This window comes from Anguilla anguilla, chromosome 3 (genome assembly GCF_013347855.1).
Source record: "Anguilla anguilla isolate fAngAng1 chromosome 3, fAngAng1.pri, whole genome shotgun sequence".
Classification (NCBI taxonomy): Eukaryota; Metazoa; Chordata; class Actinopteri; order Anguilliformes; family Anguillidae; genus Anguilla; species Anguilla anguilla.
Genome location: NC_049203.1, coordinates 41,137,626 through 41,156,213, shown reverse-complemented (window position 1 = coordinate 41,156,213; position 18,588 = coordinate 41,137,626). Strand labels below are relative to the sequence as shown.

Here is an 18,588-nt window from a genome sequence, read left to right as displayed (position 1 = left end):
TTAGAAGCTACGGTATCACCAACCTTTGGGGTTGTCCTTAATTTCATGGCTCAGTTCTACTCTTTCATAAATTTGACAAGAAACGTGACTGCTGAACTTTTTTTTTTTTTTTACGGTACTACAACTTGACAGGATCTGGGGGGCTTTAATATTACATTGCTGTCTGCTAACTGTGTTTGTTGGATTGTACTTTATGTCTGCAGCAGGTGCTAAGATTAATTTCTCCTCTGGAAATAGATACATTTTATTCTCTAATGTATACTGTGCTATTCTCAGAAGTGATCACAACATTAGTGAGCAGTACTTTTATAGTATGAGAATCTACTTGAATTAGTAAGTAACAGATAATTGGTAAAGCAGGAGGATTACATAGAGTTAAATTCATGAGAACTTAATGATTTTTCTTTACAGGTTTGGTAAATGGTCGCACCTCACCATTAATGTTTTGCATTACACTGCTTGTTATATTTTCTGACTGCTGTGCTGAAAATATTACAGTGTTTGTGAACAGAATTGTAGAGAATTAAACGTAATACGAAGGAAAATGTTATTTTTAGCACAAAAGCAGTATTGCTTCTTCCTCCCCACAGACAAATTACCCATGCCTTGGAGAATTCTGTTCCTCATGCTCTCCCACTGGGATTCCCACGATTAAAAATGGAAGCCCGCTGCTTCCATTTATAGCACCAGGTCATAGCAAGCTAGCGCCACTGATCGCTAACTTGCTGATCTCCCACCTAGAATAGCCCATTCATGGCAACCGGCGATAAGATGATTACAAGCTTCACATACAACTAGTGCCGAGTGTCTTATAACCAAGATGGTGGCAACTGCAGGACATAATCTTGTAGGACAGATTAGACAATGTGTATTTTAAGTGAGAAACAAATTGGTTTAACCCTCACCTGTCTGTTCCAGTTTCACTGAGGTTTCCGGATTGATACCTGCTGTTAAAATAGACCAGACCAGTGACAGACTGGCCCACACTCCTCAACCGTGTACCCATTCCCTGTCCCTCCACTTCAGGTTGGAGTAGCTTCTGAAGAACAGGAAAAAAAAAGAAGAAAAAAACTATAGCTATAGTGGAGCATGCAAAATACTTAAAACTTATGGAAAATATACAATAAGTATATATTTAATAATAATTAATATGAGTATTATGAATGACCAAGTCTGACTCCTTGGAACTATCTTTTATCAATTCCAAAATTAAATGAATAAACGTATGTGAATTTTAATGTGCAAAACTCATAGAACAGGCTCTATAACAGAGGCTTTGGTTCATACTGTATATGGATTTAGAGCAGGCTGTATAACAGAGGTTTTGGCACATATATAGATACAGAACAGGCTCCAAAACAGAGGTTTGTGCTCATATTTAGATATAGAACATGCTCTGAAACAGAGGTTTGGGTTCACATATGGATATAGAACAGGCTCTATAACAGGTATGGACTCATATATCGATATAGAACACAGGTTGGGTTCATATATGGATATAGAGCATGTTTCAGATGATGCATGTGCCAGTGTATACCTTCCAGAATTATCATAGGCGTAGGGTGTTGCTAAGGAAGACCTCTACATTTCATGACCTAAGAATTCCTGCCATAATGTAGAAAACCCCCCATACACCTGCCTGACCGATCAGAAACACTCTTCATAAGGCAGGCATGGATTTGTCGATGATACAGAAGACTTCACAAACAGAACTACAAAGGCCACATTGCAAGATGCAATCCACTAGTTAGATGCAAAAACAGGATGACCAAGTGTGGAAATGTGAAGATTCAGCTTCTTTTTTATAACTTCATGTTTTCATAACATACATTTTATGTTGTTCATTATTTTTAAAATTTAGTCATTTATAAAGTATATTGTAATTGTATAGTTTTGGTAATATAGAAAATGACGTCTTCATTTATTTGAGCAAAGAAAATATTGTAACTGTATGTTTCTCCTGTAAAATAATATTTTAGGGACAATTTATCGAGAACATGAATAAATTTGGAGGCCATTATATTTTCGCAATGTGAAGTCAATATACTTTTTCATACTTGTTTTATACTATCTTCAAAATAAACTGGTTAGTCAACTCTGTGTGTAGCAGGCAAGTGTTCTCAAACACCATGGTATTCCCTAACTAAAGTGATCAAATTGAACTGTGTGTTGCTGGCTCCTGAGTAATGTCATAAGTATAGAGCCCTGGCCTTGCTGTAGGCCTCAACTCACCCTCCAGACTGTGTCTTGCAGCATCCTGTTCATTACGTCAAATTGAAGGTTTTGCTGAGACCCCAAGTCAAACCTGCAGGAAATTCCAACATTTAAGCAGCAAACAGCAAGTCCAAACAATTTTACTTATTAACCGATGTGTGCGGATAAATGGAAAGCAGCTCAAAGACAATCAGTTAGAGCTCTGAAGCAGCAATTCCAACAATGTCCTTATTCGGGAGCCCCACAGGAGACCCCCTCTCACTCATACCCTCCCTGAAGGCAAGAGTTGTTATTAATTATCGACACTCAAGTTCCTGGGTACACAAGACCGCTGTAGCCTCCTGATAATGTGTTCATCCCAGTAGTGTAATGTGTTGCTCAGAGGTGGGAAAAACAGCCCGTTATGGACAGAGAGACCTTGGGCAGATCCCGGTGACCAAAATAGCAGCTTCCCTGATGCTCAATCCCCAGAATCAGACGAGACTTCTCTAGATCATCTTGTTGCATTGATAAGCTGCCATTTGTTACTTCACATCATAAAAAGCTAAAAGGAACAGATTAGAGAGGAGATGTCCTAGATCCCAAGAAATCTTATCCCCCTGGGCTCAGTTTTGTCTGTATGAACCCAGAATTTTATGCAGTGAAAGCAAATCTATAATGACAGAACATTTATACAATCTGTAAAAGGTGAACTGTGTAATGCGTGTCAGAATGTGTATGTCAGTAGGTGCAGGTCGGTGATGCATCTGTGTGTGGGCAGTGCAACTGAAAGATAAATAAAAGAAAGAAAAATGAACCATAAGTGTTCTGTATGTATGTGAAATTCAGCACACCGCAATACAATTCAACAAATATGTCTCCTTCCCTTTGATAAATTAACCAACTCCCTGTAAGCACAATGTCTCTTCACCACCCGAGGCCTCCTGCTGCTGCTGCTGTCTCCATGACAACATGTTATATGATACTCAGTGACTGGCCTGGATTTCTGATTCACCTGATGCATATGGCTGGAATTTTTTAAAACCAGTTTACCTTATTGAAGCTGAAATGTTTATGACAAATATGTACACTTTATTTGGGGGCTGTATATACCAAAGGATGTAATAACAAAAGACATTGTTATGCACGGTCATCGTTTCTGTGCAGGCAGAATTTGTAGAAAATCACACCCCTTCCCTCCTGAGCAGTAGAAGGCCTTATTTGTTATATGATGGATGAAGAAGAGCTGGTGTGCTTATCATGACTCATAGGCCTATTAAGGATGGAAATGCAAACAATTGTTCTATATAAATGTTCATGCCTTTCTTTTTGGCTGTTTGAAAAATATGTTTAAATCTAAATCAGTCTTGTATTAATTCTTTGCTGAAGTGTTACACGTTTCACCAATACTGTATAATCACAACAGACTCTACAGAATAAAACTGTTTCATAGGTCATTCTCTCTTCTTTTGCAAGGAACATGCAAAGGATGAACTGACTCGTATAGAATCAAATGTTCTAGTTTAAATATTGTTTGACAGATATCCTTCACTGCTATGTACAGGTTTATTTAAATGTCTCACGGTGTACAACTGCAGTATAATGTTGTACACCTAGCCCACGCTGGATGTGAATGAGACACATTCAACAACGGACCAGTTTCTATGGAGACGAGAGGAATGCGCCTGCAGTCTTGGATTAGAAATTCCTATGACCCAGCAGTCGGGCTCTGCAGCCTTCTGTCAGAGTGACAGTTCTAACAGACTGCACCAAATTCTAGCCAATCAACTATAGGAACACTCAGCCCACGTGCTTGATTCACAAATTCTGGGGGATTTCTTAATTCAAGCCAAGCGCTTGCTGCGTAGGTAGTGGCATAAGCTGTACACTGTGTGAGTCACACAGCACACTGAATTCAACATAAATAATTATTTATCCGTACTTGTCGGTACAATGAAAATTCAAATAAAAAGCATTTTTGTAGAATCTAAATTTGAATAAATATAAACCACAGAACTGGCTTTCATAGTGCGTCTTCATACTAATTTCTATGTGTGGTACATGGACATCTTTCTTTTGCTTTTTCTAAATTTTCAGACATATATTTCCTTGATGATATAACATGCATGTATTATGAAAACTATAACAATATACGTGATGCATTGTTTAAAATTTAGTCTACATACATGCAACAATATAAATCAATGAACACCTGAGAGCTATATGGTTGCTATTAATCATATTCATAATTTAACTTTACTATTGATAACAAGTTGTAAATGAAATAGTTATGGTTCACTCAGAGCAAAGAGTGAAGCAGAGTTCCAAGCTCTGGGCTTTTTCAGCACCAGGGCCAGCTACTGTGATCGGAGAAGAAATGCAGTTTTGAAGGGCAGCTATGACAAGAAGCACAAATAGATGAATTCCAGTTGTGTTAAATTTTATTGATTCACCAGTTAGTTTTACGTTGAACTTTTTTATTTTACATTGTTCACAATCATTGACAGTACACCAATGTACCTGTATTTTTTTAAATAAATAAATAAAACAGAATTTTCAAATTTTTATCAGAAATGATCTAAAGGCTACATGTTTTTCCCCAGATGGAAATGGTTGTTCTTCAAAGCTCATCTAAGACACATACAATTAAAAAGACCCAGGTGAAAATGGAGTCTGAAGAAAAAGTGTCACGATAAAAAATAGATAGTTTCTGCTGTACATTTGGCGATTCAACAAAAGTAAAAGGAAACACATATGAAATCTGCTAATTAGGATTAGAGTTAAAAGACCATGACCTTTGTCATTTTAAGCAATTGCTTATTGACTGACATAACCCTCTGCCTGATTGTTTCTTAAAAGAACAGAAACACATCATATTAACTTAGCTGAACATCATGAGTGTTTACATTTGTTATTTTACATCTTAAACATATTACCAACATATGGAAGATTCCATAAAATAGCTTACGTTACACATAAAGTCCACTGTGTGGACTGCCTTAATTGAGAAGTAAAGCAAGTGATAAAATGTCCTCCCAATACTGGTGTGTAACAAAAAGGAATACATAGTAACACAGATCTAGAATAAACACACGTCAACTAAGTTGAAGGTTATATTGTTCTGGCATTTCAGGAATACCAGAACACTATAACATTTACTCCGATGTGGGGATGGAAGCAGCTTCACAAATACGAGTTACATTGCTTTTGTTTTGTTTTGAAAAATATTCAAATGTAATTTCAGGGATTCAGATAACATTTCTGTTGACATATTCCGTTTTAAATACATGATATAAAACAATATGTTTTATAATAAAACAATTGGCACATATGACAATATCTACTTTTTATGTCGCAGTGAATTTCTACATTCAATGATCAAAGAGATAGCATGAGGTTCAACAAGTATGTGCAAATTTTGTTGAAGGCCAGGACCTTGGATAGCTCCCGTCAGTTACATAATAATGTTGTTCTCGGGCTCTTGTTCCTCAAAATTAAAATAGATATCGACACAAATGATCCAAAAATTGGCAAATCAGCTGTAATCACTGTAATTCTGCATCGCCCAACCCTTTTTTAACGCTACCATGAAAGAACAATTATAATACTTTAGGCATGCATTTAGGCTAACCGACTGCCCATGACTGGAATCCTAATGTACTGTGATTCACAGTAGCACGAGGTATTTTTTTACACTGTAACAACACGAGACATCTTTTATCGAAAAAGGGACAGGTCTGGTTTGATTCACCGACTATAGTGCATGTTAGCATCGTAAATTCATACTTAGAGCCTACATTCAACCACCCTTAAACAATAGGTAAGGAGAGATATCCGTCTACATTATTTTGCCTAGCGGTCTATATTATTTGTCCATTTTCCGTTCGTCTCCTTTGATTCTCCCTCGTTTTTGAGGTCCTGGAACACCTCGGTGAAGAAATGCGGATCCGAATTTATCTGCAGCATTTTGGCACTCATTTTATCAATGACTTTCAGGGATCGCTCCCAAAAGAGTTCCTTGTTGGTTTCCACAAGAAAGGGTTTGAGAGGGTAAGAAATCTCATTACCCATATACGAATAAGCCAGATAGAGACAGGTCAGGAAGGTGGCCTGAAGTTCATATTCGCTTTCGATATCATCGGTCACCGCCTCTCTGCACAGCAAGTAGACAAACACCAGGTTAGCGGGTGTAATGAATCCTTGGTCTTGCCAGCCCTGGATAAGGAGGGACCGGTCCACGTTTCGGAACCACAGGATGATCTCGCTGGGGCTAAGCTCTTTGAGTTTAAAGCACCGCCGGCACATAAATTCACTCAAACAACGCAACAGCTCCCCAGTTGATGCTTGAACGATAACCCGTCTTGGAGAGATGAGAGATCGGTTGCTAGGTTGTTTTTTTACTGTTACAAGCTGTTTACAAGCTGGGACCCTCTGGCTTTGATTTGAATTGAGGTTCTGGTTTGGAACGGTCGGCACTGGTACAGCGAGCGGTCCTTGCTTCGGATCCCGGTGTGATCCTTTCCAGTCGGAATTCGATTGCTGTGATTTCTTTATATTTTCATTATTTAGCCGTTCTACCTGGTTCTTGTTCGTATGCGGCGGCGGGGGGTTCGGGTTAATCTTCTTGGTACTCTTTTTCTTGGCCGAGGCGGCAACCAGTCGCTTCCATGTGAGGGCTGATAATATTACTGAATTTCGTTTAAGGCTTTTCTCTGGCTTGCCATTAGCCGCGTGTCCTCCCTCGGTTTTATCATCGAGGATGGCCGTCTTTCTTGATGTTGGAGATATAGACAGTGCTGTACCCATCTCTGCCGCGCACGACCAACACCCAGTGGCCTTGAGGAATGCTGTCTCTTTCCCTGCCCCCGAAGACTGCGCTGAAATGGAGGTTTCAATCAGAGCCGCAGATTCAGTTCCATTGATGATGTGAGCATACCACTGGGCTGGCAGTGGGGAGAAGCTGCGTGGAATCGGACAGAAGTCGCCTGTTTAAAATTCCAGTAAAGGGTATGAAGCCCTTGCACTGCTGCTCCCTGCAGCAGCCCCGTCCTCCCACTGCTTCAGACAGTGAGAGCAATGGGCAGGGCAGACGGATTCGAAGCGAGACAAAAAAAGGATAAACCTGCAAAGGCAGGATTAGCCGTTCGAGTCAGCCAACGCAAAGGCTAAACGCTAGAACTGACAGCTGGCTGAACCAATCGTAGATGACTACAGTGACCGTTTTCATTTACCAGATAGTCAATTTTAAGTAGGCCTATTTTGTATCCCAATATAGACAGGGGATATTTACAGAGGATAGCCTACCTCCAAAGGCAAGCCATTGTCAATAATCGGGAACAGATTTTTTATAGACTTGGACGTTTAAAACGACCGATTTTCCAGCCCTCTAAGATCAAAAAGACGCGTGCAAATATATCAGTCGCCTTGATATGTGCCCAGGGCAGCAAATAAGTTTGCCTTTTATCCCTGATTCGTTTCTAATAGGCATAAACAGAGTGTTAGTTGCATTGAAACTATGTAATCATAATGAATCAAAAATCGTAAACATTACACCAACCAAAGTGCAGAGTGCAGTAGCAGGTTTCTTTGTCATAGTGATGTTAAGGCCTATGAACACGAATAATGCTAGGCTACATGCATCTGAACGTGTGTTTGTGTATAAAGCACAGACAGACATCCCTGTTTTCATAAATTATAGAATACATATCTTAATTTTGTCTCAGTGCCAAAAGCAAAAGTGATGAAAAATAAAACCATTGTTATTTATGAAATTATGCTACTCTCCAAACTAAGACCCAATCTTCAACGACAACTATGGCTGTTAAAAACATTGCCAAACAGTATAGGCCTACATTTCAATGTAAACTATCTGATATGAACAAACAACAGTATCGTAAATGTATCTTTAGGATTAATTGCCTCTGACTCTCCAATGCACCAAATGTTTAGGAAAGAAATCCAACTGTAATAGAATAATGTGTACCCTCTGACATTGCAGAACGGTGTGAGTCTCAAATGGATCCATTATCTTACAGTACAACTTAGCAAGGTGGCCCTGTTCTTCCATAACAGAATAATCCAATCAGTGGACATGGCCTGTTCACCTCTGGAGCAATCCTCTCAGTTACATGACTTGCACTAAATATTTTCATTGCTAAGTTTAAAATGGACACTCTCCACATTATGACATAGAACCTGGACCATTTAATCATGATATTGTTAATATTGTTGATATATAATTATATATCAAAAAAAAAATCAAAAAAGTAATATTTGGATAAAAGCACTATATAATGGGGCAGTGGTGATCTAGGGGGTAATGTGGCAGTGGTGATCTAGGGGGTATGATAGGGCAGAGTTAATCTAGGGGGTATGATAGGACAGTGGTGATCTAGGGGGTATAATGTGGCAGTGGTGATCTAGGGGGTATGATGGGACAGTGGTGATCTAGGGGGTCTGACAGGGAAGTGGTGATCTAGGGGGTATAATGGGGCAGTGGTGATCTAGGGGGTCTGATAGGGCAGTGGTGATCCGGGGGGGATTATGTGGCAGGGAAGTGGTGATCTAGGGGGTCTGACAGGGAAGTGGTGATCTAGGGGGTATAATGGGGCAGTGGTGATCTAGGGGGTATAATGGGGCAGTGGTGATCTAGGGGGTATAATGGGGCAGTGGTGATCTAGGGTGTCTGATAGGGCAGTGGTAATCTAGGGGGCCTGATAGGGCAGTGGTGATCCAGGGGGGGATTATGTGGCAGTGGTGACCTAGGGGGGATAATGTGGCAGTGGTGATCTGGGGGGGGATAATGTGGCAGTGGTGATCTAGGGGGGGATTATGGGGCAGTGGTGATCTGGGGGGGGGGGGGGGGGGGGGGGGTAATGTGACAGTGGTGATCTGGGGGGGGATAATGTGGCAGTGGTGATCTAGGGGGGGATTATGGGGCAGTGGTGATCTGGGGGGGGGGGGGGGGTAATGTGACAGTGGTGATCTAGGGGGGGATAATGTGGCAGTGGTGATCTAGGGGGGGATTATGTGGCAGTGGTGATCTAGGGGGGGATTATGGGGCAGTGGTGATCTGGGGGGGGGGGGGGTAATGTGACAGTGGTGATCTAGGGGGGGATAATGTGGGAGTGGTGATCTGGGGGGGGTAATGTGACAGTGGTGATCTAGGGGGGGATAATGTGGCAGTGGTGATCTGGGGGGGGGATAATGTGGCAGTGGTGATCTCATGAGGGGGGTGAAGAAATGCATGCAGTGTTTTTTCATATTGTTACAACCATAGATACATTTTACGGTGCCTATACTGTATGGGATAATTAAAGTCTTTGAAATATTTTTGTACTCGTCTCCTGAATTGTGCCTTTCAACAGGTTTATCTTGGAGTTCTTTTGACAGCATCTTTCTGCCCATAGTGAATTCTTTGCTTTGAATTGCACTGCCATGCAGTGAAATCCTCTAGGAGGAGCTTTTATTCTGAAATAATCAAAATAAATAAAGCAAAAACAAGGCATCTGTCACTGACAAAGTCAGGTTTCACCTGAGATTCTCGTCATTCTAGTCAATATTTTCTCAGCAAAAAGCCGTAACAGGAATTCCAGAAGACTACATGACTCTGAGGGTTGACAACAATGAAACTTATATGAAAAATACAGCAGATTAATATATTTATTATGATTTTGGGCCCACCCTAAAAAACAGAAATATATAAATTTATTTTCTGAATGCAGACTCAACCTCAGTAAGTGATCGTAATTATTTTTATTTCACCATTAAAGTTGGCCAATTCATAATGGACCTTAGTGGAGAGAAAGGGGAGAGAATATTGTACTGTGCCCAGAAACTAGAGGCAGGAGTAAATCTATTCACATCTATTCAATAATGATGTAATAATGTGATGTGACCAGGTGAGAGTGAAATGTTTCCTTATTCCCATTCGGTCTCAGGGAATATTAGCAAACCTGGTCTCTAGACAATAAAAGTCTGTGCCTCTAAGTGCAATAAATACCTGACCCAGGGAAAGTTGATATGCTGTGAAAGGCTAAGAATTTGCCAGTAGGCCTACTTCCTAGAGAATAAATTAGAGAACAAACAAACAAACAAACAAACACATATAATATTAATTAATTTTGTATGTTTTGTCATAATTTCCAGACATACCTGAGTCCAAATTTCTGCAGCATCCCCATCTGTCGCACTCGCCAACCCTCACAAGACACTGTTGCCAGTAAGCCTGCCACTGGGACTGCTGCCAGGTTTACCACTATGCTCGCCATCGTGCTTACTGCCAACAGGAGGAGCTCGCCATTATCTCAACTGTATGGAAGCATTGCGCACAGCTTCATGGAAGAGCTTATTGCTAACACTTCAGAATAGTAAGAAGCAACATGCACATTTGCAGTGAAATATTGGAGCGTCCTTCTGCTCTTTGAACATGCACACATGTTTGGCAGGGTATACAAGTGCTGCATGCATTGCACACAATAATTAATGTAAAAATCACATTTTATTAAACTTCTTTAATTTCAGCAGGACCAGACTGTGCCCAACACGATGATCTGGAGCTGATAATTGGTGCGAAGTCTCGCCTGCACACGAGATGACAGCTTCATGGATAAAACGGCAGAAAGGGATTTCACACCACACCTGCGCTTCAAGCTTCTGGGAGTTTCTATTCTTACTGAGGTGCAATGTTCTGAAAGAATAACTCGACAAACTTACACAGAATTGATTTCTAGAGTTTAATAAAACACATTATTTACTGCATGTTGCAGTAAGATATAAATTTTGATATACATCAGAATATATTCTAATGTATATCACAACATGTGTGTCACAGCAAATATGTTCATTTTGCAGTGTTGACTATACTGTATATTATAACTTACTGTAACATGGACTGTGAATTATTATTATATAAGCATATTAGCATATTGTGGTCACAGACCAGTTGATATTGATAATGATTAAAATTAAAACATTTGTCTGTTAAATACCTATGCACATACTCAAGGCAGCAAACTTTACACTTAACATTATACAATATGTTCAAATTAATGTAATGCATTTTTAATGCATTACATTAATGATGTAATGAAACAATGCTTATCTGATATATTAAATAGATTTTTGTATACCCATTCCATTGAACACTTTCACTGTTGATATTTTAAGATTAGCTGCAATAATTATTGACAAAAGCCAGCAAAAATTTTTTAATTTTTAAAAATCATTTTATGGTTCACTAAAGCACAAACAAAATATCAAAGCCTGATGACACACAAACACAGTTTCTTCAGAACTGTCTCAATATACAATAGTGTATCTAATAAACATGGTCACGGTTCAGAATCTGTGTTTTCCTGATTTCCTGGTCCATTATCAGGGCTCATAAATGTGTTTGAGCCTTTGTTGCACTTGAAAAAAAGAAACATTTGGTTCTGTTTACACATGTTAATGGGAGAACTGTCATTTTGTCTTGTTTTTTTTTTTTAAGCCCCATTTTAATAAGCTGTGCCTGTATTATCACCATTTTCATTGTCATACAGGTGTTTACAGTGCATTTCTACACTAATACTGCTGCACCACCTGCAGGTCAGTCCATAACATTACACCCCATGTTTCTGGCCCTCATCACCTCCCTTCGCTCCTCATTGGGCCAGGCAGGTGAAGGGGTGTGGCCATTTTCAATAGCAATATTATCTAACTTAGCTTATCATAAAATACAGACTTTAATGGTCATCTGTGACTAACAAGCAAGGTCATAAGTCCAAGGTCTTGTCACAAGGCTATATGTAGGCACATTTAGATGACCTTCATGCCCTAAGTGTGGACTATATATTTCTGCTTGAATGGTTTCAAGTTCACTCCAGACAGCACATGAATGATGCATATATATATGCATATAGTTTTATTATGGCAGAATAAAGAGATTTACTGGAGTTGTAACTCAGTGTTCGGTGTAAAGTGCTGTTAATTCAGCCTGTGGAATGTGATACATTGTAGAGGAGACCTGCAGTAGATACTGTAAGAACCAAGGCAGTATTAAAAAAAAACAATTTAAATGAATAAAAACTGAGTAGAGGTTTTTAAGGCACACTATAATATGAATACTGTAAAATTTACAGTAACTTGCTGCCTGTAATTAGCTTGTAAGTTTCTGTAATGCACACAACCTTTTGCACACAAGTTATCCATTGTGCCAGAAACAAAATGAATGGGTGAGTGTGGAAAAAGCTACTACAGGTGTGAACAGCTATGTTTCACACCATGTGTCATGTGACCACAGTATTTCCCACACTTTCCCCACACTCTCTCACATTTCTCTTCCTTTGCATTTGAGGGCTGCTCAGGAAGTGTTCACATGCCACTGTGTTAAAAAACCAGATCGGTTTGTATGGGTTACAGAAAGCTCTGTCAGCCCCAGATCTGAGTGTGCAAAAACCAACCCCATTTTATGCTGTGTTCCTGTGTGTGTCTGTGTGTGTGTGTGTGTGTGTGTATGTGTGCATGCATGTGTGTGTGTGAGTATGTGCGTGTGAGTGTGTGATAGAGAGAGAGAGAGAGATGATTAGATTTTTCAATTATCTTGAAGCCTGAAACATTAAACATAAAGACAACACATTTTGTAAACAAGCTGAAATATGAAAAATATAACCTTGTATAAAGATGAGAATGGAAGGAGAAAAAGTGTTATACACCCTGGTATTAGAATGACTTCCATAAACAGAACTTTCAACTGATTCTGTAGAGAAAGCAAACCATTTCAGTACATTTGCTAGATGCTTAACTCTACACAGGCCTCTCTGACCTTCTGACTGGCTAAACTATATTCCTACTTAATTTAAACTTGGTGTCCTGTAATTTTGTGTCAGGGGTTGACTGGTTTTCACATATGCACAGTGATCAAATTTATTTTAAACAGGCCCACATCAAAAGACATGCCTGTGCATACAGCACTCTTGTTTGTTGCGTCAGTAGCAGTGAGTACATTGATCGCCTGGGACAAATAATTCCTATAATTAATCTAGTCCTGCCAATTTACAGGACATGATTCAATCCTATAAGCCAGCTCGACCACACCACTCTGAGGCCTCTGCCATCCGGGTAAAGGGTTCTTGCTCGTCCCTAACATGAAGCTTCTTCACCCCAGCTCCCCAGTGGTGGAACAAACTCCCTGTCCCTCTATGAACCACTCCCTCATTGCCCATCTACCACCGTGGTCTGAAGACTCATCACTATACCTGGACTAACTAACTACCACCACTCTGCGGGGCACTCCCAATCTGGGATCATTTCATCACTTAAATTCCCCTCTTTCATGTTAGACTCCCTTCAGACTATGCCTGGACTAACTATCACCACTCTGCGGGGCACTACCAATCTGGGATCATTTATATCATTTAAATTCCCCTCTTTCATGCTACCCATGTACCCCCTGTGCCAGTATCATGTTACATTTACCTCCATCCAGCACTTATTGTACCTTGTATCATTATTGTTATGTTGTAGTTTATCATGCCTCCTACTTTGACAGCATAGGTTAGGTCAGAGTAATGTTCACTGTGTGAACTGGACTTAATGTGTTCACGGCTATGAATAACTGTACAAAATGAGTGTTGTACCTTATCGGAACTGGGTTTTGTATTTATTCCAATAACATTCGGTATACGCATATTGTACATTGTATTGGATCAAAGCATCTGCCAAATAAATGTAATGTAGTCTTTTTTTATTTGGACACAGACTCAACCACCTATTTAAAGCAATTCAAGAATATCATCACTTTGGTCAATTCAACAAAGGAATTTTTCATTGAGACTACTTGTTTTGGACAGCCTTCCAACTTTCAGCTGCATTTCATCAGCATATTAAAATAAAGTAAAATAATAGTAAAATATATTTAATAAATTATATAAAATGGGCTTTTTGTTTCATATTTCAGTATATAATGTGAAATATAGATTTCACATATATAGATTTATAGATATGTGCATTTATTTATCAGACATTGGCTGCAATACCCAGTGTATAGTGTGTTGGTGCCCTTATGCTGTTGTCCAGCAGAGGGCAGTACCTGACTGAATGTCAACTTTAAATGCACCACTTACAGTCATTCAATCACCAGGAACCATCAGTGTCTGCACTTAACGAAACATGCAAGCTGCTTCTGGAGCGCAAACAAGCCACAATAATATCGTTATTGAATAAAACATAAAACAAACAAACAAAGATGAATCCATCTTTTTTTCCACAGTGATAACAGAATGCAGCACGTTAAACACAATGTTTTGGTGAATAGTCATTTGATATGTAATAAAAGTATTTGAAAGCACCAAGCAATGTTTAGTTGGAAACACAAGGAATGTTCAGTTGGAAACACAAATTGTCACATAAATAGCCCTACCCAAGGTTAATATACATAAACTCCTAGTTTGAAATTCTCACAGAAACATATGCACATTGCAAACCCAAAATATGCGGTTGTTGAAGGATCTGTTTTTCTCTGTATAGTATCTCTTTATTCAACAATAGACCCCACACCCATCGCTGCAGTTCCAGTAATATCGAAATAGTGATTCATGTCCTTGACATGCTTTTTAAAAGACATGATGAGAGCTCGGTCCAAAGGTGATCAGCCAGAAAGGATCATCTAAAAACTATTTCTAGCAATTAATGAAGGAAATGATCTGCCCCAGACATCCCCTGTTTTCACAGTGCCGGTTACACATTCACCTCATACCATGAGTAAATTCACATAATCTGTGACAAAACGTTTCCAAAAAAAAACAAAAAAGTTCCAAATAGTGTGGGTGGCAGGGGGTGGAGTAATCAGGCGATGACAGAGGATAGTATGATGTCTTAGCAACCACACCTGGCCTCAGCCGGTGGCAATCAACTTCCATCTGTGGACGCGCTCATGTGAAAACAAATATAGTTGAAGTACAGTTTCGCAAAAAGTGTACACACCTTAGCAGAGACAAGGATTACTCACCTTCTGAGGCTGCCTTTATAACTGATTGTACAAATTTTACCAGCTGAAAGTACACCATCATATATCTGAGGCTCAGAGTTAAAGAGTGAAATAGACCTTCACAGCATTACTTGTTTCATTCAGACAGTTAAATATGACTTGTCCTAGAATTGTCCAAGGACTTTTGGCAATAGCACAGGCACTGACATTTCTGCAAGATCACAGCCAGTTACGCTATTGCATTACAGAAAGGTACACCTGCATCGTTAATTATAAAATTAATGCTCCTGGAGTGACTTCACAACTCCCAGAACAATCCCATTTGGACCTGTAACAGGAGAGAATAATATGCAGGCTGAATTGTTGGATGACAGATTGTGCAACATGGACCGCTGTGGAGGAGCACGGTCTTCTGAAAGTGCCTGTGTGAGAACAGGCAGTGAGAGGCACCGCGGACAACAGCAGGCGGCAGGGGTAAGCGGGGGTCAGTCAGCGAGAACAGGGGCCACTTTGGGGTGGAGGAGGCGCTACTAGGAAAGCAGCCAGAACAAAAGGTTACTATATAACAACAGGAGAAGCCAAGAGCCTGAGATTGAGACACAGTCAAGGGAAAGGGAGTCAATGCCAGAACACTTCCATCAGTATTAGACCGTTGTTTCTGTTTCTAACATTTACATATTAATTACATTTGCTGTTTGCTGAAAATAAATATGGAGTACAGGCTCTTGTGGTTCCCAGGCTCAGGTGGTTTCTACTTCTAATGTAATTTCAAACAATGTTGTTAAGCAAAATATATATAATATTTTTTATCTGAGCTACATCACTTTTATTCCAACTGTGTATCTGTAATTCATTTCAAACCAACATTAGGCCCATCTATACATTACATTATTTTCAAGCTGACAGAAATTAATGTAATTCATATGAGAATAAAATTGCTCATTTATACTCAAGTCACATCACTTTTACTCTGAAATCATTTTTCTTTCATATCACAACAAAATGACTTCCACTCTGACAGAGATTATCTATCATCTGTATCAGAACCAAATTACCCTCACTCCAACCAAGATTACCATTTACATCAAAACCACGTTGCTCTCCAACATTGATTATCAGTAATTTATATCTGAGCCACATTACTTTAATTTTAACAGTGGTTAAATAATCCAACCACATTACATGAGGATGTAATAAGATACACCAAAAAAAAACAAAAAACAATCCCACTAAGGATCAGAAGTTCATGACAAACTCTCTGAACCCTATTTGCGAAGTCATATGAAACTTTTGTACGCCAGTGGACATGCATAAGCAATTCACTCTTGGAACAATTTCATATAATCAAGCAATGTGTTTAGTGTAGGCTCCATTTTTTTTTAAATAATCATTTTTTGAACTAGTGGTTTTTACTTTACCATTGCTAGCAAGATCAGTATAGTTCATTAGCTGAGGAATAGAATGGTCAAGCTCAATGTAATGTGCATTTTCAGATCTTTGGTCACATTCAAAGTATGACTCTAAAAATGTGTAAGGATAAAACCAGCATGTATTTGACCTCTTTCCAGACACCATCCACCTTTTCTAAATTGAATCAATAAGGAGGATATTACTGGACAAGGTTCGCATTTCCCCATAGTTTCATTATGAACAGCCAGTCAGTTACAATTTATCCTCAAACAAACCACAAAACTGAAGTGAAACAGCTTTCTGAACATCAGACAAATTATCTAAAGTAACATCAAGGTCATTTACACCAACATAAACTCGAGGCAGTTTTGAGTGTTCAACCTCGGATGAACCAGTTAAATCTGGGGAAATTACAAAAACGTCTTGGGAAATCACAATGAAAATACGCCTTAAGCATCTTGATATGGCATTATCTTTGTATTTTTGACAAAAGGGGTATCCACTACATAACTCATGTCACTGATTATAACATAAACATTAATAAATAAATTAATTTGATGAATCATCAAGAAAATGAAAACTAACCCATTTATTCCACTCATGTGAGTAATCCATACATTAAGTAATATAAGTAAAAGCACTTTAAGTTGAACTGGGTAGTCAGAAGCCAGGTGAACATCTGTGGACTTCTGTCCCTTTCCTATGTTCCCTCACTGATACATTGCCTAATGCCAAGGCAAGAACCATTCCTATCTTGATTTGAACTTCCTACAAACCCTGCGCATCCTTCTACTACATTTCTTGATCGATAGCTGTCAGTTCCTCAAAAATAGACAAACTAAGGAAACATCATTTATGACATTAACGTACAGAAAAGGTTTTTGTTCCAGAAAACAAGAGAGGCAACAGTTGCCAACTAGATCTATTGAGAGATTATAATAATGCTGCATCTTTTCGTAGGCTGAATGAGATCCTGCCTAGAGCCAGTTTGATCACTGGTGACACGGTGTTATATAAAACCACCTTGAATGGCAATGATTGAGCAAGAGCACACCAAAACAGAAAGGAATATAAAAGCCCTAGACTGTTTATCCTATGGATCCTTCTGGATCAGCATTATGTAAACAGTGGGTTGACCATAATACTCTATAATCTTTTTTATTATTATTGGAAAGCCAATGTCATTTGGAACAAGTTGGTATGTTTGTTGGTGGGATGCTGACTAAAGGTCTTGATAAGTATTGATCAGTGCCCAACCAGGTACGGTTACAAAGGTTAACCTTCTTAACCTTTGTAACCGTGTGGTGTGGTATGTTTACAGAGAAAGCGCAAGCAGGATCATTAAAGTACTGTCTTCTTATGATTGTGTGTTTTGCTTTGATCTTTGAGTACATAAGAAAAAAGGTGCAATGGTTTTGGGAGACTTGTCAGTATGACCTACGTGCCATTTGTGTATAGCCATCTCACTATAGACACACCTATGCATCTGCATATTATAATCATTGAGCATACTGTCAAATAAATTGCATTCACTTTAACCTGCCATTCCTTTTTGATGGTTACCCCTGTACACCTAGCAGTTTCAGAGTACTAACATAAACATAGAACTACATAGGATATCTACACCCCATAGTCACTCGCCTATATACTAGTGCCACAGCAAGATGCAAAATTTCATCTATGCAGGCTACACACACCAGAGGCACGTCCGCACCTACCACAATTTGATAGCAATTCGTATAGAACCACTCTACTGGCAGATCACTTGCAGTCTCCTTATATATAAAGAAGAAAAGTTAAAACATTATTTTGGAGTCAGATAACTGAGATAAGACTAAATGAATCCCGTTCCAGTAGCATTACATGCGTTCCTTTGCCACTCAGGTACTTTCGCCACTGTTTTGTGTATCTGAGTGGTTTCTTATACTTTATAACAGCCTAAATGATGGCAATTAGCAATTTCTGAGCTGGCTGATCAGAATGAGCATGTCTGCACGTCAGAACGCTGCTGTCCAAGG

At 39.2% G+C, this 18,588-nt stretch overlaps 1 protein-coding gene across 1 annotated transcript; it reads right to left on the bottom strand.

Moving 5' to 3' along the window:
• Positions 1-4,616: 4,616 nt before the first annotated feature.
• Positions 4,617-7,297, bottom strand: LOC118222713 (cyclin-dependent kinase 5 activator 1-like). The gene has a single exon (XM_035408493.1). The coding sequence runs from the start codon at positions 6,997-6,999 to the stop codon at positions 6,046-6,048; it is 954 nt and encodes a 317-aa protein (XP_035264384.1). The 5' UTR covers positions 7,000-7,297; the 3' UTR covers positions 4,617-6,045.
• Positions 7,298-18,588: the final 11,291 nt, after the last annotated feature.